Source organism: Silurus meridionalis, chromosome 7 (assembly GCF_014805685.1).
Source record: "Silurus meridionalis isolate SWU-2019-XX chromosome 7, ASM1480568v1, whole genome shotgun sequence".
NCBI classification, from domain to species: Eukaryota; Metazoa; Chordata; class Actinopteri; order Siluriformes; family Siluridae; genus Silurus; species Silurus meridionalis.
This window is the reverse complement of record NC_060890.1, coordinates 2,859,637-2,886,528: the sequence shown is the minus strand read 5'-3', so window position 1 is coordinate 2,886,528 and position 26,892 is coordinate 2,859,637. Positions and strand designations below refer to the sequence as shown.

Sequence of the window (26,892 nt, the reverse complement as noted above, 5' to 3'; positions counted from 1 at the left end):
CTCCCAGTCTCACCTGTTGTTTCCTGCCTGTCAGGAAGCTGGTGATCCATTGACAGATGGCAGGGGGTATAGTAAGGTTTATTTAATGTCCTTCCCTGCCATTCATCTGCCTTTTTATTTAGGGGGGAAAAGACTTTCTGCTTGCATATTGCTGAGTGTTAACTTATTAATACTACTATTAATAATAATAATAATCAAAATAATGTTCATATGTTTAATAAAAATGTGTTTATACTGTATGTTTAGTGTATATAGCAGAGTCAGTTTGATTGACCAGGGAAAGTGGTTGCTCACTGGTTAACGCTCTGGTTTACTGATTCAAAGGTCGGAGTTTAAGCCCCAGTACCGCTGAGGTGCGACCCTTGGGGCCCCTGAGCAAGGCCCTTAACCCTCAGTGCTCTTACTTTTTTTCTTTTTGGGCATTTTTTTGAATGAGGATAGAAAAAGAGGAAATTGTATTGAGTATAGTGTACATTATATATATACAGCTCTGGAAAAAAATTAGAGACCACTGCAAAATAATCAGTTTCTTATGTTTTTTTTCTTACAGGTTCATGTGTTGTTGAGAGGAACAATTTTGTTTAATTTTTTAACTGCTGACAAGATTTTTCCAAAATTCAAAATATAACTATTGTTATTTAAAGTGTACATTTAATGGAAATGACAACACATCAAAATAACCCAGGTCGTGTCTCCGTCTAACCGGGATCAGAGAAGATGACCATACTCTAATCTGCTACAGTTCAATTCCTGTGGTCTTTTGCAAACTTCAGCATTGCTGTACTTTGCTTTTCACTGATGAAGGTTTTTTCAGGTTTTGTATGACTGCAGCCCTGCGTGTAGACGCCTGTTTTGAACCATTGCTGTGCACTTCACCCCAGTCTCAGTTTGCCACTGTTGTTGAAGGTCACTCGAGGTCAGCCTACGGTTCTTGATCGACATTCGAATAGGTTTGCGGTCATCTCACCTTGTTTTCGGCCTCTTCCAGGCTGTAGATTTGTTGTTCTCAGTGTCTGTTGCTTGATCTTGTTTTTGTGAATTGGCGCCATTGAAATATGAAGGATAGAAGCTACTTGATGCTCACTGAATCGTTGTGCCAGTGAAGCTAGCCTTTTTTTTTTTCACGCAAAATTTTTCTTTTTACTGTTTTTGGCAGGTTCAGTGGTTATTTCTACATTTCTAATTACCTGTGAAAGACTTCTAGCACTTTTTGACCATCCAATTGGTCACATTGCAAGAGGAGAGTGTTGATTACAGCAGTGTTTTTTTGATACTTTTCCCCCATTAAATAGGATTAGATTCAGGTGATCACCAAATCAATACCTCATTAAGTAGAATGAGGTGTGCTTGTGTAGAAATCAAACAAAGGTCGACATGGAATGCTTGTCCTACTGATGAGAAGTGCTAAATTGCCGTGGTCTTTTTTTTTTTTTTTTTCAGATGTGTGTATATATATATATATATATATATATACACACACATACAATATTTCCAAAAATGTTGGGTCACCTGACCTTTTCTGCTATATGTGGTTCTTTTCCTAATTGTTACCACAAATCTGTAGGCATTCAATTGTACAGGACGTCTTTATATGTGCTATAATAAAATTTCCACCTTACTTGAACTTGGAAACCCAAAACCTGTTCCAGCATGGCGATGCCCCTGTGCACAAAGTGAGCTCCTTGAAGATCTGGTTTACATGTTTTGGAGAGGAAGATCTCCTGCTATAGAGCTCTGATCTCATCTCTACTGAACACCTTTGGGATGAATGTGAACGCTGACTGCACCTCAGGTCTCCTCACCTACATCAGTACCTGCCTTCATAACACCCTTGTGGCTGATGAACACCAATATCCATAAGCAAAATTTGGTGGAACATCTTCCAGAAGAGTGGAGGGAATTATAAGAGAGAATTGGGACTAAATGTGAAATGCGATGCTCAAAAATCACATGCTATACTAATGACCAGGTGACCCAATACTTTTGACGATATAGTGTGTATATATATATATATATATAATATATATATATATATATATATATATATATATATATATATATATATATATATATATATATATATATATATATATATTATAATCTTTAATAGAGGTTACATCCTGTTTTCATTTCGGCACCTTTTGCTATTGTTTCAGACCGGATTCGAATACTGTCTGAAGTAACGTGAAATGGATTTTCACATACATGTGGAATTAGCATGGTCTGGTTAGCATAGACATTCGAAATAAAGTCCACCACACTGGCAAAAAATTGAGACAGAGGAGTGAACGAATATTACTTTGTTTTCCAAATGCTGTTTTTTCTTTTCTCGCTCAACCCTCAGACATCATTCGCCGCATGCTGTGTAAAGAACAGTTTTCCTTTTATTTCTCTCTCTCTCACACACTCTCTCTCTCTCTCTCTTCTTCTTCTAGCACTCTCTCTCCCCCATTTCCTTTCTTGCTCCATCTTTCTCTATCATTCGTTGGCCACATGATGGGAGATTGAAAAAAAGGACAAATAAAGTGTTCTGCCAGCAATAGACTTCACATACAAACTCACACACACACACACACACACACACACACACATACACAAGAACAGAAAGTAGCAACCCCCGATGAAGAGCTGGAGCAGAAGATAGAAGAAGAACACAGAAAAATGAAATGGTTAGTAAAAATATCACAGGAAGGCTCAAGAATTTCTCATCAGCACCCAAATTACCAACATCAAAGAGATGGAAGTTACAACCTACGTAGTACCAGAATTGTCAATCCGACGCTGAACCTTAGACGACCTGAGGAACAATAACCAGAATGTCTGCTGAAACCTGAGAGAGGTTGCAGTAGACCGTGTGCCTGCATGCAAAATAATAGGCAATATTTTTCTTGTATGAGGTTGGAGAAAGTTGGGGAAGGAATCAGTGTGTGATGGAACACTAAAGAAGAACTTGGTCCTGTCAGAAAACAGAAAGAAGATCAGCTCCCACTTGAATAAATAACAACAATCGAGAGAACTGCTTTAACTATCAGAAGACTTTTTAGTGGTGTACAACAGACTTTAATACTTTGCGATCTTTCTCGCTAACAGAACACTGTTTGTGAGGTAACAGGGTCGGAGAGCGGTGTCACAGCACCACAGTCGGCATGGGCTCTGCCAGAACTGTGCCAGAAGGAGGAGAAAACTGGACAACAACAATGTGTTGACCTCGATGCTGTGACAGTTCACAGGTCTAGGAGAAAAAATCACCAAACAGAGAGATCCACATTAGAACGGTGGATTTCTGTCTGGGATGGACATGAGCCAGTGTTTTCGTTTGACCAGTTATTTATTCTCATAAATAAAAAGGAACAATGCCAGGGCCATTAGCAGACATGATTGAAAAAAGCTACAGGAATCCATTAGTATTGATCACAGCAGGTGTAAACACTGCTTGCTACACATATACACAGTTCTAGGTCTTTTGATTTCCGTTTGAACGTTGAATTCAGACTACTGCCACCTGCTGGGAGAGTTATGTTCTCTCGTTCAAACGCAAACAGGCTAGTTCTAGTGAATTATTAGCTAGATTTTTTTTGCCCTGAGGAGGCGACACGAGGCGACTTTCCTCAGAGCTAGTTTGGATCGAAGGACCACTTGCACTATGGATATGGCATCACCTTTAGGCTAATGGTAGCTTAGTGGTTTAAACTCTGGGTTACTGATAGTAAGGTTGAGGTTCAAGCCCATGTATAGCTAAGCAGCCACTATTCTGAAGAAGAAAGAAGAAAGAACTTCACTGTGCTGTAAGGTAAACCCCCTATTCCCCTTCCCTATTCAGTTGGAGTGTTTACAGAGGTGACTACCTCCAGGATTTGGGGAGGTTATAGATCAGATATGTCTGGAGCAGACCAACAGAGTTTTTCTTCACTCTCCATCTCTGCAATAGTTTTTTTTTTATTCAATAATCTTTCAGAACCCCAAAGCTGACAGACAAAACACCTCGGAAAAGGCTTTGTTTTCTCTCCGTGTTAAGGTCAGCTATTCAAGCTGGTGGCCTTCTATCTGGTGCCAGGTTCTTCCCCAGGAGTCTGCTGGAAGTCTTTGTAGAAACCTCCCGATAGAGAAATGATCATCGGATAAGTCGAGCATGAGGCCGTAAGAGAAGTGTAGCTATAACACGTCTGTTCTCTGCTCACTTATTCCTAGGATGTGATCGACCAGCATGATATTCATGACAGCATGGGTGACGAAATTGAGAGAAATTCGGATAAATAGGCTTGTTCAGTTTTACGGGCCAAAATGTTCAGCTGCTCGGAATAAAGCACACGTAATTTTCTACCAAACCAGGCCTAACTAGCCACCTGGCCCACACGGAGAAATCAATTGAAAGGCAGTGGGATGCTGAATCCTAAACTAATGCTTAGAACCTTCTCTTTTATTTAAAGGAAACACTCATTAGTTTTTTTTTTGTGCAATTTCATCTTGAGCATTTCAATAAGGAAAGTATTCGCTTCCCCAAATGGCACTTCAAGGACTTTTCCACACACTCGTTTTGTTTGCGCTGATGATGAAGGGCAGAGTTTTATTTATCTCCTGACTCAGACCGGAATGAAATTTTCGCACAGGCTTTTCAGTTTAATCACGTATTTTCTTTCCTCGCACACTATTTCCCGATATTATATACGCAACAGGGCAGTGACAGATATGAACACATGGAATAAAAACAACACGATCCAATTAAATGCAAACACAAATATAAATAGGAGGTGCAACATGTGTTGTTTTGTTTTACTTCATGTGATGTAGGTTTGGTTCTGTTCTACTCTGTGGTGTTCTACTCTGTGGTGTTTTATTCTGTGGTGTTTTATTCTGTTGTGTTTTTTTTCTGTTCCGTTATTTTCTGTTCTGTTTTGCTCTCTTCACTTATGCTCTGTTCTGTTCTGTTGTGTTTTATTCTATTCTACTTTCAGTTTGAGCCATTCCCATATAAACTTTCCCAGAATGCTTTTAAAAGATCATTCTCCGTCATCTCCGACAAAAAAATAGATCTTTCTGGAAATTCATAAATGAATAAGCTGATAAAACCTTACCTCCATTTTGACTTTTTGAATTTCTTCTGAGCTTTTGGAAATCAAATTAACCCCAAAACTGAAGTGAATCTGATAAAAACCTGCGTATTAGGTGTCTATATTTGTTGTCTCTAAGCAACAGTTTGTTTATTTGGGAATAATGTACATTATTAGCTTGTTGGGGGTATTAATGGTTATGATGGTGTGCTTTAAACCCCCAGTATTAAAGCCGCTGTGCTTGAATTAAACACAACGTTAAAATCAGCACTTCATTCTGATGATTTCTAAATCTTATAATATCGTATTTTATTGCGTGGCGATGCACGTAGGAAAAGCTAGAATCATAAACAAAGTACAAAAAAAAAAAAGGGTTGGCAAACGACAAAGAAAATAGCTTTCAAACTAATACTTTGCAGTGAGTGAGTTTGTTATTGGAAACAGGTGCGACTAATTAATACAAGGGTGTATGTTGGGAGTCCGGTAGTTTTGACCTCACAGTTTTGTATCAAGAAAAAAAAATTTAGTAATGACAAAGTCAAAAGAAATATAATTTTAGAAGGTTAAACCAAAATATGAATTTACATTTCCTGCAGTGATTTCAGGTCGATGGTCCCTGACCCACCCAGCATGCTGAGTTTCCCATTAACAACCCAATTTGGGTCACATTGATTCGACTTTTTGGGCCAGCAAGCGAAACCCAGCACCTGTAACAATAAAAAAAAATCTGATTCCTTTGATTAATTTTAACGCACAATTTCTTTTTAAACATTCTCTGAATTCTTAAATACAGTTACGCTTGAATATGTTTTTTCATGATGTTTTCCTCCGTGCTTTACAAAACCTCCAGACGTTTTTTTGGCCGTTCCGAAAAGCCGCACACGCACGTCTTGAAAATCCCGAATATACTTAACATGCATTTTAAACTCGGTGCGACTTCGCACTGTTTCTCTCCTGCGTGTCTGTTGCTCGATGGCAACCGATAAACACAGGAGAATTTCACCTGCCTGCATGTTTTGCCCGTTCCGAAAGAAAAAAAAAAATTCTCAAAATAATCCTAGTGAATGGAAATAAAAGATCAAACTGATCTTTTGACCTTGTGTGATGCATATTTAATTTGTGTTGTGACTCATACAATGTAGAGAACAAAAAAAATCTCTGAACCTTGGTGGTGGAGGTTGCTATGGTGACTGTTTCACTTGATCCTGTGTGTGTGTGTGTGTGTGTGTGTGTCAGGGGAAGAGTCGAGACAAAGTCGGATTTTTCCCCGCTAACTTTGTGCAGCGGGTGCGTCCTGGAGAACGAGTATGGAAGGTCATGGAGGGTTTCCATGGCGACCGCGAAAAAGGTCAGATGACCGTCAAAGAGTTACAGGTGAGTTGTGTTTCTTTTAGCCTCTGCACTTTTCTTCATTGCACATGATTTATTTTGGTTGGTGACTAAAACAACACATTCAAACACCTGGCCGTAACATTTGTGTTTTTTTTAGTTCCTGTTTGCTATTATAATAAGCTCCACTCTTCTGGGAAGATGTTTCACCAGATTTTATATTCAGAGCTCTATAGCAGGAGATCTTCCACTACAGCCCATGTATAGCATATCTTTATGGAGCTGGCTTTGTGCACAGGTGCATGGTCATGCTAGGTTTGGGTCTCCAAGTTCAGTTGAAGTGGAAATTGCGTGCTAATACATTCTAAGATGTTTAATACAATCGGGTGACGCAGCATGACCTTCGAGATAACAGTTTGGGGAAGAACCACATATTACTGGAAAAATCAGGTGTCCCAATACTTTTGTCCACAGAGTCTAAATAGAACATTTGGCATATTTGTAAAATAGTGACACTTAAGAAACTAACAGCTCAGAAAATCTGCTGGTCCCAGAGATACAGATTCGCTGGTTGAGACGAAATCAAACAATAGATTTTAAAGAATCGAATGCAATCGAATTATTTCTACACTTGTTTTTCTTTCTTTTTGTGTGTTCTATCTTGTAAGCACACATCAGTATCATGCTGCCATTACAGCTCTGTGGTTAATGACACACTCTCATATATGGGCATTGAGACAGTAATTGCATCCTATTTTCGAAGATCAACATTTGTCTTGTGAGATGCAAAGCGTTTAGGCAGAATCTCACAGACATCATGTGATTATCATGGAGACGTTCCAGTCTGTCAGAATGGCTTACAGTGAAACTGACCACCAGTCCAATATCAGTGATGTGTCCATTTGTGTACAGTAATGAACAATCATTAAAAAAAAATGTCCAATACTGACAACCATACAGCTGAACAGATGGATGGATGGATGGATGGATGGATGGATGGATGGATGGATAATATATAAATTAATGGATAATTAATAAATAGCTACATGGATGGATGAATAAATAAATGGATGATGGATAGATAAATGGATAAATGGATGGATGGATGGATGGATGGTTCATAGATAGATAGATAGATAGATAGATAGATAGATGGATGGATGGATGGATGGATGGATGGATGGATGGATGGATGGATGGATGGATGGATCATAAATAGATAGATATATAGATATGGATGGATGGATGGATGGATGGATGGATCATAAATAGATAGATATATAGATATATAGATATGGATGGATGGATGGATCATAAATAGATAGATATATAGAGATGGATGGATGGATGGATGGATGGTTCATAAATAGATAAATAGGATGGATGGATGGTTCATAAATAGATAGATAAATAAATATGGATGGATGGATGGATGGATGGATGGATGGATGGATGGATGGATGGATGGATCATAAATAGATAGATATATAGAGATGGATGGATGGATGGATGGATGGATGGATGGATGGATGGATGGTTCATAAATAGATAAATAGGATGGATGGATGGCTTATAAATAGATAGATAAATAGATATGGATGGATGGATGGATGGATGGATGGATGATAAATAGATAAATAGGATGGATGGATGGTTTATAAATAGATAGATAAATAGATATGGATGGATGGATGGATGGATGGATGGATGGATGGATGGATGGATGGATGGTTCATAAATAGATAGATAGATAGATAGATAGATGATAGATAGATAGATAGATAGATAGATAGATAGATAGATAGATAGATGATAGATAGATAGATGGATGGATAGATAGATAGATGATAGATAGATAGATAGATAGATAGATAGATAGATAGATAGATAGATAGATGGATAGATGGATAGATGGATGGTTGATAAATAGATAACAAATAAATTGAGACGATGTTAATTGTGAAAAACGCTGTATCCTTGAACTTGAAAAATAAAATAGGTTGGACGAATGGACATGAGTAGATGGATGAATAAATGGATGGATGAACATCTGATGGATGGACTTTATTGATCTTAAAGAGGAAAAAATAGTATCAATCACGTATCACTATGCTGGTCATTTTCTCCTATATCACCCCTGATCCATGTTAGTGTGTATTTCTGATCATGAATCTCGACATCCTGAGATTTTCTATTTGTGCAGTTCAATTTAAAGCTGCAGAATTCAGGATTTGAAAATGTCACACTCTCACGAAGTAAAAATGTTATTGCCAGTCCCGACATGTCTCCACAAGGCAGAGTAATCTTACAGACATGGTTTCTGCGTAACATACATTCAGGGAGATGTCTCGGCTGTATGTCTGTAGCCTTCCTAAACAATAATGATGCCAGTGGTGAGCATGGTTTCATTCTTAGTATACAAACTCCAACATAATCTTTAGATAAATTGTATAATTGTGTAACAGTTGTTTTTCTGCCCACCTCAGGTTACATCATCTTTCTTTGATTTCCATTCCCACAATCCTTCCTTGAACCTGCTCTATAGTTTTTCCACAGTTGCTTTGTAGCGTTTCTCGGATCATCCGCAATCTTGGGAAAGTGCATTTCTCAAAACAGTTTGTACACACAGCAAAACACAACGGACCACTCGCCTGCGCTTTTTGCAAAATCCTTCAAAGTCTCTCTCAAAGTACATATTTGTGTCAATGAACATCTCATTGCCACCAGAACAACAAGTCTCTTTGTTGTACACGAGATACAGTCCAAGGACAGAAAATGCACAAGGCTGAATTTCTTCTTTGTGGCATCCATGAATTTCAAGTCAAGTCAAGTTTATTTCTATTGCGATTTTTACAACAGACATTGTCTCAAAGCAGCTTTACAGAAATCAACAGTGAAGGTGAATGGTGTGTATTTATCCCTGATGAGCAGCCGTGGAGACTGCGGCAAGGAAAACTCCCTTAGATGTAATGAGGAAGAAACCTTGAGAGGAACCAGACTTAAAAGGGGAACCCATCCTCATTTGGGTGACATCAAGTGTGTGATTATAGTCTTTAAACAATACAGAACACTGGAGAGTGAGAACTAACATGAGCACTGGAGTGTGTGATTATGAGTGATATTCTTTCTACAGTTTTATACAGACAGTTGAGATTATGGAACCAGGAACTTCTGAGCAACTCATAAAATAGCTCAACATTTGCGATCATCAAAGATTTCAACAGTACAAATGTACACACACTTTAAGTGCACTGTACTAGGGTTCGTACGTTTCTTGGTTGTATATCCATTTGCAGAAATTGTAGTTCAGTGTTTTGCTGTCTGCATGAGAGTCATGAGATTAACCCTTGACCTAATTTAGAGAACCTGTTGATCATTGGTTGATTTGATGCCTTACACTCGCCTTCATTAGTGACAACTGGTTCAACCCTTTTGCGTTCAATGACTTATGCGATGAACTGAAGTTTTGGGGGTTAAAACTATTCAGGTGAGAACCAGTATAATATTTTGTGATCAACAGGAACATAAACTACTGATCATGTAGGAAACAGCAGGAAACAGTACACGATCAATTGTGTGAGCATTCGCAATTTGAACAAAAACGACGAGAAACCGTTTTTATTTCGACTAGTGACATTTTCGACTCTGTGGAGGCCTCAGCCGTCTTCTATGGTGTGGTCTGTTGGTGCAGCAGCATCGCAACTGCAGACAGGAAGAGACTGGAAAAGCTAATTAGGAATTCCAGCTCAGTCCTGGGGTTTCCCCTGGACACTGTACAAGAGGTGAGAGAAATGAGGATGGTAGATAAACGATCATCATTACTGCAGAACGACTCTCACCCCCTGAATGAAACAGTTTCATCTTTAAGCAGCTTCTTCAGTGACATACTGTTACATCCTAAGTGTCTGAATGAGCGATAAAGAAGGTCTTTTCTCCCTGCTGCTATCTTATCTTATCTTACTACACGTTGTAGTTTTTCGAATTTCACTTCTGATCTAAGAAACGCTCGAGAACATCTGTAAGAGAATAAAACACCCAACAGCAACAGACACGTTTATTTTTATTTTTTTTCCACCTACTTCATGTGCTTGGCCCAAATCCTAGACAAAACAAATCCAGTTTGTTGTACACAAATGCCACAACCCCTCCAGCAAGACATTCCTGATGAATTCTACACTGTTGAGCGAATACAGAGAGATTACGATCACAAAAAGGTCTTATCTGAAGTAAGAAAGAGAATGAAGGAGGTCAAGTGTTTGATGAAATCTGCACTTGTTCTGTTGCAGATCTGCGTGGGGAAAGCAGAGGAAACAGACGGCTTTTTCAAACTGACCAGCGGGAAGAAGAGAGGACTCGTATCTTCGAAGTGTGTAGTGGAGATATGAACAACACACACACAAATACAACGACGGCAGGGACACACTCTCACACACCAGCAAGCATCTCGAAATGGGAAGGGAATCTGCTTCTATCACTTCTTTTCACACACCTTTGAGAACGAGACTTAATGGAAACCACGTCTGACCTCTGATCTCAGACACACCGGTGGACCAGTGGAACTGTTTCGGTTTGGATGATGTTGTACATGTCTGCTGTGTGTGTGTGTGTGTGTGTGTGTGTGTGTGTGTGTGTGTGTGTGTGTGTGTGTGTTCCTTTAAACATTATAGTAGCAAACAGGATCCGTGGAGGTTGGAGAAGCTTGTTTTTTACTATTCTAAAGTTAATTGGAGGAAAAAAATGGAAAGAAATGGATTAGTTTTAAGCCACGCCCACTTGGATTAGAACCGTTTCGCGTGCCGTGCCGTGTGTTACTTCACGAGGTACTAATACGAAACACGCGAGGCATAAATCCTGAGAAGTGACGTATTTCCATGTGTAGTTTATTAGAGACAGTATAAGTGCTATCACTCTGAGACACACCATCGATGCGCCTGCTGCTAACGTTTTAACGCCATGCCTGCTTAACTTTTGTGTTTGCATTTTTCTACATGGTGAACACTTTCTCATATTGGATCACAGTGTGATTTGAGACACGGTGTGATATTGAACTAAAAACGGGAGAATAAACTTTGCACGAACGTTGAAATATGGCAGCATGAGCTTAATTTCCATATAAACACATTTGGAGGATTGTTGGATTCAAATTTAATGCTAGTAGCTTGAGTTCAGTTATTAGCAGTAAGGCAGTAAGTGGTCAAAATAATCTAGTTTTCTAAGTGAAAATGGCTCCTTTTCCATTCAGAAAATCGATTTTATAGCCCATTTAACAGAGCATGACAGCTGGCCTCAGGTAGATTTTTCTAGAATTGAAGTCATTTACAAGTTGTAGAGTATGTTAGGGTTATTTGTTGTTAGTTTTTGAGGTTCTTATTTTATAGTTCATTTTGTTTGCTAACTGCAAAATTGCAAAAAGTGGATTACGAATAGAAGAGCAAAATCTCGGTTTGGGCAAAACTCCCATACAAAGCATGTAACTAGGTTCAATGAAACAACAATGTAGTAGAGCTAGCTAGTTTTGCACGCTAGCTGCATAGTTCGTAGCTTCGCAAAATACATTCGCAATACCGTCTTCCTGAATACTATAACGGCATGGCATGAAATGTTTTCTTGCTGTCGCTGCGAATTTTTTGAGTTCGAACACATCAGTCCCTCCACCCATTTCACATAGCTATTACCCAGCTCCACCCACTTCAGGCTGCTAAAAGCTACTCTATTCACTTTTGGCTGCCACAAACTGCTCCACCCACTTTTGGCTGCCACAAACTGCTCCACCCACTTCAGGCTGCCACCAACTGCTCCACCCACTTTTGGCTGCCACAAACTGCTCCACCCACTTCAGGCTGCCACCAACTGCTCCACCCACTTTAGGCTGCCAAAAACTGCTATATTCACTTTTGGCTGCCACAAACTGCTCTACCCACTTCAGGCTGCCACAATGTGCTCCACCCACTTTAGGCTGCCACCAAATGTTCCCACATTACACACCCATTTCCAAGCTCCGCACAGCCACATGGGACATTCGCAAAATACTTTTGCTCTTTCTAATATTTAAGCAGCGATGCAATAAACACATTTTCTCCTTCAATTTTTCTCTTGAAGGTAACAATTATGTTAACTCATAACTACTCAAAACTACTACTTAGTTAATCTACCCCAACTTATGAAAAAGAAAAAATTCATAGCTATTTAACTACTTAAAAACTCATAGTGACTCACCCCATTTGAATTAGAGCTGTTCAAGAAAATTGATCAACACCTTACGACCAATCAGAATTCAGCAGTGATGTGGTGTTACGTTTGAGAAATGATGATATTCTTGGTTTGATTTGGATTTTTTTGGATGTTCACCTTTAAGAATTTGAAGTTTGATATGTCACTTTTTGTTTTTTTTCTCTCTTGATTACTGTTTCAACAATTATCACTGTACCTTGAATGGAAAACCTGCAGAACTGAAGAAGAAACCATCACACTAAATGTCCCTTGGTTGTACGAATTGTGGGGTTTTTTATACACACTGTCTCTGACTCATTCCTGTAGTTCTTACTCCTCCTTCTTTTCTTTTTAAACAGTTCAGGCAGAAAGGACACTCTGATCCACGCCAATACAAAAACAATGACCGGGTGTCTATACTCTGTTCTATATAATGTATATATGTAGTTATATGTATATTTCATCCTGATTTCCTGAATGTCTGTTCTCTACACTATTAAAGAAAAATGCAAGAAAAGAAATACACCAGCGATGCTATTATTTCCCATCAGCATTGTGTGTTTAATGCAAGTAAATCATTTATTAATTTATTCATCTCTCCATGTCTTACTGTGGGAGTCCCAGATGATCAGTTGTTACCCTTGGAAAGGTGCACAGATGGTTTGTAGTGATTCCCAGGGGCAGCTGATTTATTCCGACACACTTCCAGATTGCTGAGCTCCTCACCCTGTGACAGCAAGGAAATCCAGCAATCCTGTGGAGGATCTTCATTTCTGTGTCTGTGTATGCACTGACACTTACACAGCCATATGTACACCTATATTATTTCTGTGCTTCGTGATGTATAAATTCCTAGGCATGGAAAGGGCACGTCAGACCGAGGCAGTGGTGCATGGCCAGAAAACGCTCCAAATTTAGACGAACAGAGCGGCACTCATGCACAACATTAGCATTAGAGATGATGGAAAAATTCTCATTTTCATATTGATAGTATGAACATGATAATGGACAAGTTTTAATCAGTATTGTTCATAGTCAATGTATTCATGAGATGTTGAAAAAGGGAAAGCACATTTTCATCTGCTTCTGCCACTTTACTCAGCCACCAGTTAATCTGCATACTTCACTCAGACATTAGTTGCTCCACCTAGCGACCAGTTTCTCCACCTTCTCCACCCTGTTTCTAGTTGCTCCACCCACTTTACTAATCTACCAGTTGCTTTTTTACGGATTTCCGCTTCACCCAGACATCTCACAGCTCAGACCCCTTCATTAAGACACCAGTTACTCCACCAATTTCTTTCAGTCACCCGGTTCTCCATCCACTTCATACAGTCACCAGATGCTCCATCCGATTCACCCAGCCACCGTTTTCTCCATCCACTAAATTCAGGATACAGTTGCTCCATCCACTTCATGTAGTCACCAGTTACTCAACCCACTTCTCTGAGCCATCTCCCAGCTCAGACCCCTTAACTCAACCACCAGTTGCACCACCAACTTCTCTCATCCACCAGTTGCTCCATCCACTTCATCCAGCCATCTCCCAGCTCAGACCCCTTCACTGAGCTACCAGTTGCACCATCTGCTTCACTCAACCACCAGTTGCTCCATCCACTTTAGTTGACCACCAGTTGCTCTACCTACTTCATTCAGCCAACAGTTTCTCCATCCAATTTAGCCAACCACCAGTTACTCCACCTATTACACTCAGCTGCCGGTTTCTCCATCCACCTTACTCAACTACCAGTAACTCAGTACCCACTTCACCAGCCATCTCCCATCTCAGACTTCACTCAGCCACCAAAGGCTTCACCTGCTTCACTCAACCTTCAGTTGCTCTGCCCTCTTTAAACTATTGACTGAGCTCACTTCAGTCATCCATTGGCTAACTCCACCTACTTTATTTAGCCATATTTAGGCCCCACCCACTTCACATACATTACTAGGCCCTGCCCACTTAGCTACTGGTTGCTGTACCCTCTGGTCTTAATTATTTTCTGCATGCTGTTGAATCACTGTGCATTTTAATGTTCTGAAAGATCAGTTGAACATGCGCGCACACACACACACACACACACACACACACACACACAGATTTATTAGTGTGAATCTTCACATCAAACCTGGGCTCACATCTTCACACACACTATTCTTATAACACAACCTTCTGATATCACACATTGCAACTAGAAAACAACTGTCCATTTTGAATTCCTCTCAAACTAAACATCTGGCTGCCATAAAACCTCGGCCACACAGAAGGACACACACACACACACACACACACACACATGCTCACACACCGATTCATAAATAACACCATTTCCATCAAGAATTTATTCTGGAAACAAAAAAAGTATTCATTACACTCAATCTTGGACCTGATGTGATGAGCAACACCATAAACACCTTAAACTCATTTCTGGTGTGATGTGAGTGGTGTGTGAGTGTGTGATGTTGGCAATCACAGTTTGCCTCTTCATTAGCTAAATGTAGCGGTGACCTTAATTACACTATTAGTCCTTTAATTAGATTCAAGTTCTGATTCAGACTTCACTTGGGAGGTTTCTCCTCTTTGTGCTTGTCAGTAATTCATCATTGTGTATGTGTGTGTGTGTGTGCTATAAAGACAGAAACGTTTTTCCCTTCTGTTGCTTTATTTTCCTTCGGCATCGCATCTGAACAATGAGATAAATATCTAACAAAAATAATGGATAACAAGGTAATTGACACAGTACAGGTGCACACAGTAAGGAAGAAATCAATGACGAGACAGGAGAAAAGACAAGACTGGAACCAAAAACTGTTCATAAATATGTATTAAATAACTTCCTGTAGTCTCTTTTCTTCATTTCATAGCATTTATTTTGGGTGCATGGCTGTAAGTAGTGTCTATTTACATGGAAATTTCCATCCAATCAGATTTCAGCCATAAGATCAGGTGTTGCTGAGGTCAAAGGAATCTGCTTGAAGGCCTTCAATATGATTTCGACCATCTAGAAGGCATCCAGAAACGTCCTTTGTTTGGATGGTCAAAGAGCGCACCAGTCAGACTCGCAACTTGCATCCGTAGCAAACTGCACAAGCTCAAAAATATTCATGTGGATTCAATAGTGGAGGAGAAATTGATTTAGTCACAAGGACATTAAAAAGACGGACTTTTCAAGAAAAGATGGACATCGTGAGGAAAGGTCGGCCCAAAACAGTTAAGCTTTTGCAAAAATTGCTTTTATTTCAAATCCCTAGGAAAACCGTAACGCACAGAAAACCCATCATGACGTATGCATGCGGTACAGCTGCTGCAGTAAATGGAGACTTGTTGAATTGTGTTCATTGGGTTTCTCAATAGCAACAGCATTCATTCTACGTGCATAAGATTCCTCTGTTATACTGCATTTCTGTGTAGTATTGATGGTTTTTAAGGCCATGTCATCGTAATGATGGCATCACTAGGTGTTCAATTTTTAGCCTGGTGCTGTATATACTGTATATTTAGCTAATTACTCTAATTAGCCATTTGCATTACTAACTCGTAATTAGCTACTAGTATTTCTAACTATTGTAACTAACTAGCTATTGGACAGCCTCCAACACTCCAGTCCAGTTGGTGGCAGTGAGACACAATTTAGCAGTTTGTCAAGATACATTTTTATTATGAGTGTTTTTTTGTTTTGTTTCAGTTCCACTTTATTTTCCTTGAATGGAGGATGGAGTCTAGGTTTGGGTGGTTCCATGAAATTCCGGAGTAAGAACGAGAGCTTTGAGGATGGATTAGATTGTAGTTAATGTCAACAGTCTGCTACACTGACTCAGGACTACAGTTTGCTTTTGATCACATCACTGCACCCCGCAACATCGTATATCTGCAATAAATGGACATTCAGTGCAACCCAAATGAGGATGAGGTATGCTTTACATGGGTTGGAGTGGAAGATCCCCTGCTATAGAGCTCTGACTTCAACCCTGTTGAACATACCTGACTTTACTAACACTCTTGTGGCAGAATGAGCACAAAAAAAGTATGAGTCACTTTTAGGTGGAGTTTTCTGAGTACCAATAACACACTGGGTTACAAAGGTAGCCTGATAAACCTCCTTGTTATTTTCCAGACAGCCTGAGTGACCCAGGTGGCCCTGTCTGTCTTCCACTTAAGCAGAAACACAGCTACATATGTAACCTTCTGTTTTACTTCCTGTTGTTTCAGACTTCAGGGGAAGTATCACTGATGAGGAACGGCATTGTCCTCACCACGTCTGCAGCTCACTGTGGCTATAGCACACATATAGTTCTTGTTTTTGACCTTTAGGCTGTTCATGTGAAACCATCCCCATCTAGGAGAGTGGTCTCCAAGAAATGAGAACTCCATCTAGATCCAGGTAGATCCGAAAAAGAAGAGGAAAGGGAAAGGTTGCTGGTACCTCAGGACTATGTTTAAGTGTAACTGTCACCCAGCTACTGGCCATATCTGAATATAAGTGCACATTTCAAGTCAAGTCAAGAGGCTTTTATTGTCATTTGTACTATACACAGTTGTACACGGTACACAGTAAAAACTAGACAACGTTCCTCCGGAACCCTAAACAACATGGAGCTACAACACAACACAAAGCTACATAAAGTGCATCGAGTGCAACCTAGTGCAAACAGTGCAGACAAAAAACAGTACAGACAGACAGTGCAGACAGACAACACAAGACAAGACAAAAAATAAATAAATATATATATATATATATATATATATATATATATATATATATATATATATATATATATATATATATATATATATAGCGCCGACCAGTAAACCTAAAAACTATACCCGGGAGTGAGTATACCATAACAATGTAGTGCAAAAACAGCAGCAGTCAAGAGGTGCAAAGACAGCATGTAAACAGTATAATAAAGTGAAAGGTGCAAAAACAGCAGTAAGAGAGTGGTACGGTCAAGTATGAATAATAATAAATAAATAAATAAATGGTGGTGGAATGGATTGAGATGGGTAATGAGTGTGTGTTAAGTGTTTAGTCCAGGTTGTACAGTTTGGTAACACACATTTGAGTGAGTGTGTGTGTGAGTGAGTGTGTGTGAGTTCCATTTCAGTTCTGTGTGTTGAGAAGCCTGATGGCTTGAGGAAAGAAACTGTTGCACAGTCTTGTTGTGAAGGCCGAATGCTTGAACCGTTTTCCTGATGGTAGGAGTGTAAAAGTGTGTGTGAGGTGTGTGTGATCGTCCACAATGCTGTTTGCTTTGCGGATGCAGCGTGTGGTGTAAATGTCCATGATAGAGGGGAGAGAGACTCCGATGATCTTCTCAGCTGTTCTTATCCTCTGTAGGGTCTTGCGATCCAAGACGGTGCAGTTCCCAAACCAGGCAGTGATGCAGCTGCTCAAGATGCTCTCAATGGTCCCTCTGTAGAACATGGTCAGGATGGGGGGAGGGAGATGGGCTTTTCTCAGCCTTCTCAGGAAGTAGAGACGCTGCTGGGCTTTCTTCGTGATGGAGCTGGTGCTGAGTGACCAGGTGAGGTTGTCTGCCAGATGAACACCAAGGAATTTGGTGCTCTTGACGATCTCCACTGAGGAGATCATCACATCAATAATCAGTGGAGATTGGTCGCTCTGTGCTCTCCTGAAGTCCACAACCATCTCTTTGGTTTTGTCAACGTTCAGAGACAGGTTGTTAGCTCCACACCAGGCTGTTAACTGTTGCACCTTCTCTCTGTATGCTGACTCGTCGTTCTTGCTGATTAGACCCACCACGCTCATGTCATCTGCAAACTTGACGATGTGATTCGAGCTGTGCATTGCTACACAGTCATGAGTCAGCAAAGTGAACAGCAGTGGACTGAGCACACAGCCCTGGGGGGCCCCAGTGCTCAGTGTGGTAGTGCTGGAGATGCTGTTCCCGATCCGGACTGACTGAGGTCTCCCAGTCAGGAAGTCCAGGATCCAGTTACAGAGGGAGGTGTTCAGGCCCAGTAGGCTTAACTTCTCAATCAGGTGCTGAAGAATGATTGTGTTGAATGCTGAGCTGAAGTCAATAAACAGCATTTGTACATATGAGTCCTTGTTGTCCAGGTGGGTGAGGGCCAGATGGAGGGTTGTGGAGATGGCATCGTCCGTGGAACGGTTCGGACGATACGCAAACTGCATGGGGTCCAGGGAGGGTGGAAGCTGGATCTTAATGTGCCTCATGACGAGCCTCTCGAAGCACTTCATCACAATGGGTGTGAGCGCGACGGGACGATAGTCATTGAGGCAGGAGACAGTAGATTTCTTCGGCACGGGAACAATGGTCGTTGTCTTGAAGCATGTGGGAACCACGTTACTGCTCAGGAGATGTTGAAGATGTCAGTAAAGACACCCGCTAGCTGTTCTGCACATTCCCTGAGCACTCTGCCAGGAATGTTGTCTGGTTCAGCAGACTTCCGTGGGTTAATTCTGCATAAAGTTTTCCTCACTTCAGCTGTGGTTAGGCAGAGCACCTGGTCAGTGGGAGGAGGGGTGGTCTTCCTTGCCTTCACGTTGTTCTGTACCTCAAACCGGGCATTGGTTGCAGCCTCTGTAAACATGTCCCAGTCAGTGCACTGACTAAAATGGTCTACACATAACAGTCACAAACTCCACTAGCGATGAGCAATAGCATGGGACAAGCACAGAGTTCTTACACCATTCCGTGTTGATATAAACAAACACGCCACCACCGCGAGTCTTACCGCACAGAGCTGCGTTTCTGTCGGCTCGAAACACGGTTAGCCCGTCTAGCTGGATGGCGGCTTCCGGAACTCTGTCGCTAAGCCACGTCTCCGTGAAAACAAAGACGCAGCAGTCTCTAAACTCTCGCCATGTGGTTCGCTGGAGTCGGATGTAATCCAGTTTATTGTCCAGGGAGCAGACATTTGAAAGAAAAATGGACGGGAGAGCCAGCCGGCTAGGGTTAGCATTTAGCCTAGCACGGACACCCGCCCGCTTGCACCGCTTCCGCGTCCTCGAGCAGCGCTTCCGACGTCCCCTCTCCTGGCCACCGGCACCAGGTGACACCAAGGTCTGGGGGCCTGGCTTTTGTGGCGGAGGTCGCAGCAAGCTAAGGTCGCGAAGGTTATTGATAACATAATCATGCAGATTATTGGTTGCATGATGCCTGTACCGTAGTAGTGTCTGGTGTTCGTACATATGAACACAGCTGACTCTGGTGTCCATGTATTGTGGAAGGTCGAGCTAAATATGGGGAAAGCACTATTTTTGGATCCGGAGAGGCCGCTGCGAGCTACTGCCGCGCCGCCATCTTGGATCAACCAAGATCATCCAAACTCATCCAAACTCATCCAAACTCATCGATGTTGAGTATATTTTTTAGAACAATTTTAACAACATCTATAGAACCCAGAGCAGTAAACATCTATGAATGCGAACAAATGTCACGCCATGCCTTTCTTACCATAAAACCTTTGTAAAATTTCTTAAAAGTATGTGTGCAGTTTCCCAGAAGACCAACCCTTTTTTATAACCCGACCACCCCCCCCCCACACCACCACCACCCACCCAGCTTATGTTGCTCTTCTTTTTTGTGAGAAAAACAAACAAACATCTGTTCGTCTCTTGTCTCCAAAGCCTAAAGTGTCACATGGGAAATAATAGTTAAATTTTTTTGTTCACGGCAAAAAAAAGAAGGAAAAGCCATGACCCCATTTTTTTGTTGTTGTGTTCTGTTTTCTTTGGAGTCAGTAACCTAGGATTCATCGAATCAACGTGCGTACAGCTTTAAAAAGAATTAGCGTTTTATACTTACAGCAGCTGGTTTCCATTTAATAGGCGTTTTGTGAGAAAACGGCATCGATTACTTCAGAGGCATTATCATAAAGCCTGCCTGATGTCACCAAATAGTGAAGTTTTCACTGTTTTGTCTACCGAATTTCCACAGTGAACAACCTCCAGATGTCACATGAAAGTACAAAGACTGTGAGTCTGTAACATGCGTAATTAAACCATGGCATTTGTCTAAACTTATGGAGAAGTTGGTGAGTTTTTCCTGTCAGAAACCTTTGGGAGATCTTTGGAAGTTTGAATCCTGATGCATAATTGGCCACAACTAGCCAGTAGAGGCAGGATTCAAGTGCGTATAGCATGTGTTTTACCAAAAACAATGGACAACAGAGTAATTGACACAGTACAGGTGCAAACAGTAAGGATGAAATGGATGACAAGACGGGCAAAGACAGGACTAAAGCGATTCGCTAAGAATTATATAATGACATCATACGTTTTGATGTTTACATTAAAGTTGTGGGTGTGTTTTAGCACATGTATGTGGAAGACACTAGATCCTCAAACCGAGCAGTTTCACATGCCTCAGAAAAAGTCAAATCTGTTAGCTTTTCACCACCTGTTTGTTTGATGGGTGGGGATTGGGTTAAAAACAGGGAAAAATTTTAAATGTAATACTTACATTTTTAGAACCATTGCAGGAAAGTAATAAAAAATGACAATGAAACCTGGTGAAATTCAATTATAAACTGTAGTGATGTAGTTGTGGTTGAGATTGGTTCTGGGTTTCCCAGGGTTCTTGGGGAGGTCAGGCTTTGGGTTACTTAAAAAACAAACAACTTGGGTTTAAAACAAATCCAGATAATAAAGATATATAGGGTATTAAAACAGATACAGGTAGAGCGGCACTGTGTGACTTCCCACAGATATAAATCAGTTTTGCTTCGCTGTTATTATCGGTCGCCCTTGACTTATTAAAAAAGTCTACCTTTATAACTGTAATCCTTAGAAATGTCGAAATAACAGCCTGTGTACAGTTGCTGTTACTCATCATGACTCAATAAATGTAATGAATGGCTGATTGTCGCTTCCTTTTTTTTATTACCTCGCAACCTTTTTCCTCTTCGTCCTCTTCATCATGACTTGATGTGGTTTCCTTCCCTCTTTACCTCCTGCTGTTTTCCATTAAAGGTAAATATTTCCCAGAAGAGGAGCGGGCTCTGGGTGGAAGCGTCTCATTGCAGTATGAATTTTTTATATCTATATGGAGTTGCAGCATTAAAACTGGCACACGCTTGAAAGGCTGAGAAGAAATATATATATATATATATTTATATACATATTTAAAACAGATATTCAACTCCAATCCATGTAAAGCAGATTTTCATGGAGCTGGTTTTGTGTACAGAGGCATTGCCATGCTGGAACAGGTTTGGGTCTCCTTGCTGGATGAAGTTATTTGATGCTTCCACATCCAAAGGCATCCTTGTTTGCCTTTAATGTTGAAGTAACAGTTTGGGGAAGAACCACATTAGTCAGGTGTCCCAACACTTTTGTCCATAAAGTGTATATTTTTTATATATACTGTATATATAATTTTTTATAAAAACGCATATTTGCGTAAACGATGTATTTCGAAGACTACATAAAAGCTACATGAACGATGCTACATTAACATTTAAAAACCTAATCCGATATGAATAGGGCTTAAGACCCTTTAAATCAAAAAGTACAGTATATACTTTAAAATGCCAAGTCTGAAGCTGACGGACGTTCAAATCATTCTCGTGGAGGAACGTGAAGATTGAACGCTAACAGTTCAGCAAGAGCATCTTTTAGCTCGTTATTTTCAAGGGTTATTATGCAAATTAATTCAAAGTGCAGAAACCCCGCCGTGTATCTCCGCAGTGTAGTGAGCGCACACTCCTCCAAGATGTGGTTCAGCTCTTTAAAATAGAAACGCAGAAATATCAAAGTGTTAAAGCTGTGAGAACTGCTTCAGCACACGCAAAGTAGAACGAAGGTTTCGCACGTTCTGATTGGTTTAAGCTGAAAGCTTAAATATGACCTTATAGTCCGTCCACATCAAGCTTTAATGTGTCCTGAGTGGGGTTGCAAAGGGAAATTTCCGGGAAATTTTCAGAATCTTTCTGGGAACTTTCCATGGCAACTTCATCTGGGAAATTTTGGAAATATTCCAAGTTCCGAAAAATTCCAACAGGAATCTATGGGAATTTATAGGAATTAATTAGAAATTTTGGGTAAATGTATATAAAATCTATCATATACAAAATATAAATATACACATTGCATTAGAGCTCACACACAACACAAAAACGGTTTCAACATAAATGTATGTAATATTTAATTTATATCAAATTTACACGAATATTTACCAAGATGGACATTTTTTTGCATCAATTTATTCATTAATTCCCAGATAGTCCCGTTAATTCCCATGGAAAGTTTCCATGATTATTCTGACCATTTATGGCCATTCTTATTTGAGTGCTCAGGTTTATTCTTACAGAATTGATTGTTGCTTGAGGATTCTTGTGTAACACTGAGAGATTTTGTGGGTTACATTCACACAATATCATTCAATATTCAAACCTTCCATCATCCAAGTCACTTAGAGGACATTTTGTTTCTCTTCATGATATTTTGAAGAACACTGAAACTGAAGCTCTTGACCCGTATCTGCATGATTAAATGCATCGCTCCGCTGTGTCACGAGGACTAATTGGATACTTGCATGAATGTGCAGGTGTTCCTAATCACGTGCATTGGCTCTGGGCTTGAGTTACGTGTCAGCAATGAGCTAGTGGAGTTATTACACGCTGGACGTTTTCATTTCTGCATTTGATTGTATTCAGCGGAAAAAATAGGGAGCGCATTCCCTCGAGTGATGTTTCGTCTGTTTAACTGTTTACTATTAATGAAATCCCCAGGAGATGGACTCTCTCTCTCTCTCTTTCTCTCTTTCTCTCTTTACCTCTCTCCTCTCTCTTTTTACGTAATTCCCACAGGATCTTTCTTGGCTTTCATGTGCATTTCCAGTAAAGCAAACACACACACTCCCAGCTGTTTACTGAAGTCTCACTGCTCTTTCTGGAGAAAGGTTGGGGGGAATCTTCTTAGCTGGGGGGAAGTCAAGGTCAGTTAGCGTTCTAAAATCAGATTCAGCATCTGCGATGAAGCCGAGACGGGCCTCTCGGCGTATTTGCATCTTTATGACGCAGTTAATAGCGCGAGCGCCCCAAACACAGAGACAGTAATATTATTGTCTGCAAATCATCCCCTGAAAGCCCTGACGCAATAAACCTAGAGAGACGTATGAAGCTTTAATGACCTCGAGAGCTCTGTTATATGTGCAGACAGAATTGTGATGAATAAAAAATAATGTTACCCAAAACTACACTGTTTTCCCCCTTTTTCCTTCAGCCCTTCAGAAGAGCTATCAAAGACTCCTGTGAAAATCTGTGAATCTGTGAAAAGACTGTGTCTACAAATTGTGGAACAATTTAGAAGAATGTTTCTATATCATCATTTACATCATTTACAGTACAAAATATTATCAAAAGCCTGGAGAAATTTCTCCAAGGGACAAGGGTGAAAGTCAATATTGGATTCTGCATTTAAATCCATCATGATTCCGTGAGGAATATCACTGCATGGGCTCGTTAACAACACCAGAAATCAATGTCTGCGTTTGCCGTGCCATCCACAAATGCAGGTTAGAGCTCCATCATGCAAAGAAGGCGGCATGCGTGAATATTTTCCAGAAACGGCACCACTTTTTTTGGGCCAAAGTTCATTTAAAATGTATTGAAACAAAGTAGAAAACTGTTCTGTGGTCAGACGAATCAAGTTTTCATTTCCTTTGGAAACCATGAACACCAAGTTCTCCAGACTAAAGAGAAGAGGACCGTCTGGCTTTTTATCAGCCGCATCCCTGGTGGTATTGGAATGCATTAGTGCCTGTGGAATGGGCAGCAAGACTTTATCAATGATAAATGGTAAATACTGGTTTTAGACCTTGCATATTTGAGCAAAATAATGCTAACCACGTACTGCATCTATTACAACAGCATGACTTTGTAGTAGTAGAGTCTGCTGGCTGAAATGGTCTGTCTGCAGTCTGGATTTTTCACTATTTAAAAACATTTGGCACATCATAAAACAAAAAACACAGCAAAGGACACCCATAACTGTTGAGCAGCTGGAATCCTGTATCAGACACATATGGGACAAGGTTTCTCTCCCTAAAAATGTTTACCATTGGCCAAGGGCTATGTTTTATAATTGTGTAGAATCTATAATTGTGTTGTTTTCTGTCTTTATATATATGGGAACTTAGAGACCAGTTTTTTTGAGACCTGTTACAGCCATCAAATTTAAAATGACCTTATTTTTTTATTAAAATGGTATTTATTCTCAGTTCAAACATTTAATATGTTTATGAGATTTTTAATAAAGTAGAATTTTTTGATAGAGACTGCAGAGAGCACCCCCTTTCTCTTTTCTTTGTTTTACAAAAGCACAGTTTGTTGTTATTGAGTTTAAACAAATAAATGTAGACCCTTTACAGATTTGCATAATGTATTGCTCTCATCTGTACGATCCAAAAAGTCGTTTCGGCGTTATGAGGAAAAATGCTACAAAACGCGCTGGTGAGTTTGTCGACCCCAGAGGGTTAATTGTGTGAATCAGAACAGATTTTGGTGCTGATTTAAGACCCGGCGCATCAGTAAAACAAGTGTTTACTGATTAAAAATAATTTTTCGGTGGAGTTTATTTAATTGTTCACATCTAAGTAAAGTAAGGACTAAACGTGTGTTGCGCTTTTAATTTCGCCTCTTCTATATTTATTTATATCTTTAATAGAAAATAATCAAGCAGAAATTTTTATAAATTAGTGGCGTTAAAATAAATTTGCGTTATTGACTTGTTAATTTTGACAGCCCTAATTAATATATTAATACAAAACAAATTTAAAACTTTGTTACCTAATAAATGTATCCAGTCTGAACATCCACCATAAAGAACACAAGCAGCGAAAAGATGATCTGGAATCAAAATACTGATACCAGAAAAATCTACTTAAGTAGAGTAACAAAGTAATTCAATTCAATTCAATTCATTTTTATTTGTATAGCGCTTTTAACAATGAACATTGTCTCAAAGCAGCTTTACACAGATAATGTGGTGATTAAAAGTAAATATGTTCTTTGTAAGTATGTTTGTCCCTGATGAGCAACTGTGGCAAGGAAAAACTCCCCGAGATGGCATAAGGAAGAAACCTTGAGAGGAACCAGACTCAAGAGGGAACCCATCCTCATCTGGGTTGCACCAAATGTCCATTTGAAGCAGATATACAATGTTGCGGGGTACAGTGATGATGATCAGAAGCAAACTGTATTCCTGAGTCAGTGTAGCAGACTGTTGACATTAACTACAGTCCAATCCGTCCTCAAAGCACCCGTTCTACTCCGGAATTACATGGAACCACCCAAGGTGTTGATGAGAGACCGTCCCAAGCTGCACAGAAGTGTGAAGATCCACGGAGGGGAGAGGGGCAGGAACAGTGGTCACTGGAGCCTCAGGAGCATGTTTAACTCGACCGAGAGAGAGAGAGAGAGAGAGAGAAGAGGGTGACAGGAAGAGAAGGATATGGATTATTAAGTGTCCCTATTGGTGTATGAAAGTTAATGTCACTGTGCAGTTTGGACTCCGGCAAGACTCGCTATGGCAGCAAAACTAAAAGGGAGAACCAGAAAGTAACACAGACATGAGGGATCTCTGGGATAAGAGACGACCCACCACACCACCGTCAACAAACCTGAGTGAGCGTGTGAATGTGAGGGGCGACAGCATACAAATATCCCAGTTCACCAAACACTTTATATCCATGTTCCCTCCAGATCTGAGCCTTTAAAAAGTCTACTGATAAAAGGTTTGACTAAATAAATAAGTTTTCAACCTCGACTTGAACACTGAGACTGTCTGAGTCCCGAACACTGGTTGGAAGGCTGTTCCATAACTGTGGGGCTTTATAAGAAAGATCTGCCCCTGCTGTAGTCTTCATTATTTGAGGAACCAACAGATAGCCAGCACCTTTTGATCTAAGTAGGCGTGGAGGATCATACTGGTACAGAAGTTCACTCAGATACTGTGGTGCGAGACCGTTAAGTGCTTTATACGTCAGTAGTAATATTTTATAATCAATGCGCGATTTGATTGGGAGCCAGTGTAGACTGATTAAAACAGGGGTGATGTGGTCATATTTCCTAGATCTAGTGAGGACTCTTGCTGCTGCATTCTGAACTAACTGAAGCTTATTTCTGCACTTACTCCATCACCCAGACAGTAAAGCGTTACAGTAGTCTAATCTAGAAGTAACAAAAGCATTAACTAGTTTTTCTGCATCCTGTAACGACATCATATTTCTAATTTTAGCAATATTTCTGAGGTGAAAGAAGGTATTTGTACTTCATTACTTCCCACCTCTGCCGATCTTCACTATCGTGAGTTACTGT

General features: G+C 40.2%; 1 protein-coding gene across 1 annotated transcript in view; it reads left to right on the top strand.

Annotated features, from left to right (window-relative positions):
- Nucleotides 1-13,108, top strand: part of LOC124389422 (SH3 and cysteine-rich domain-containing protein 2-like) — a 45,826-nt gene extending 32,718 nt beyond the window's left edge. Inside the window, exons 10-11 of the mRNA XM_046854866.1 lie at nt 6,285-6,422; nt 10,664-13,108. Of these exons, the coding sequence (XP_046710822.1) occupies nt 6,285-6,422; nt 10,664-10,762 (237 nt within the window). The 3' untranslated portion in view covers nt 10,763-13,108. The remainder of the gene's footprint in view (nt 1-6,284; nt 6,423-10,663) is intronic.
- The last annotated feature ends 13,784 nt before the right edge of the window (nt 13,109-26,892 follow it).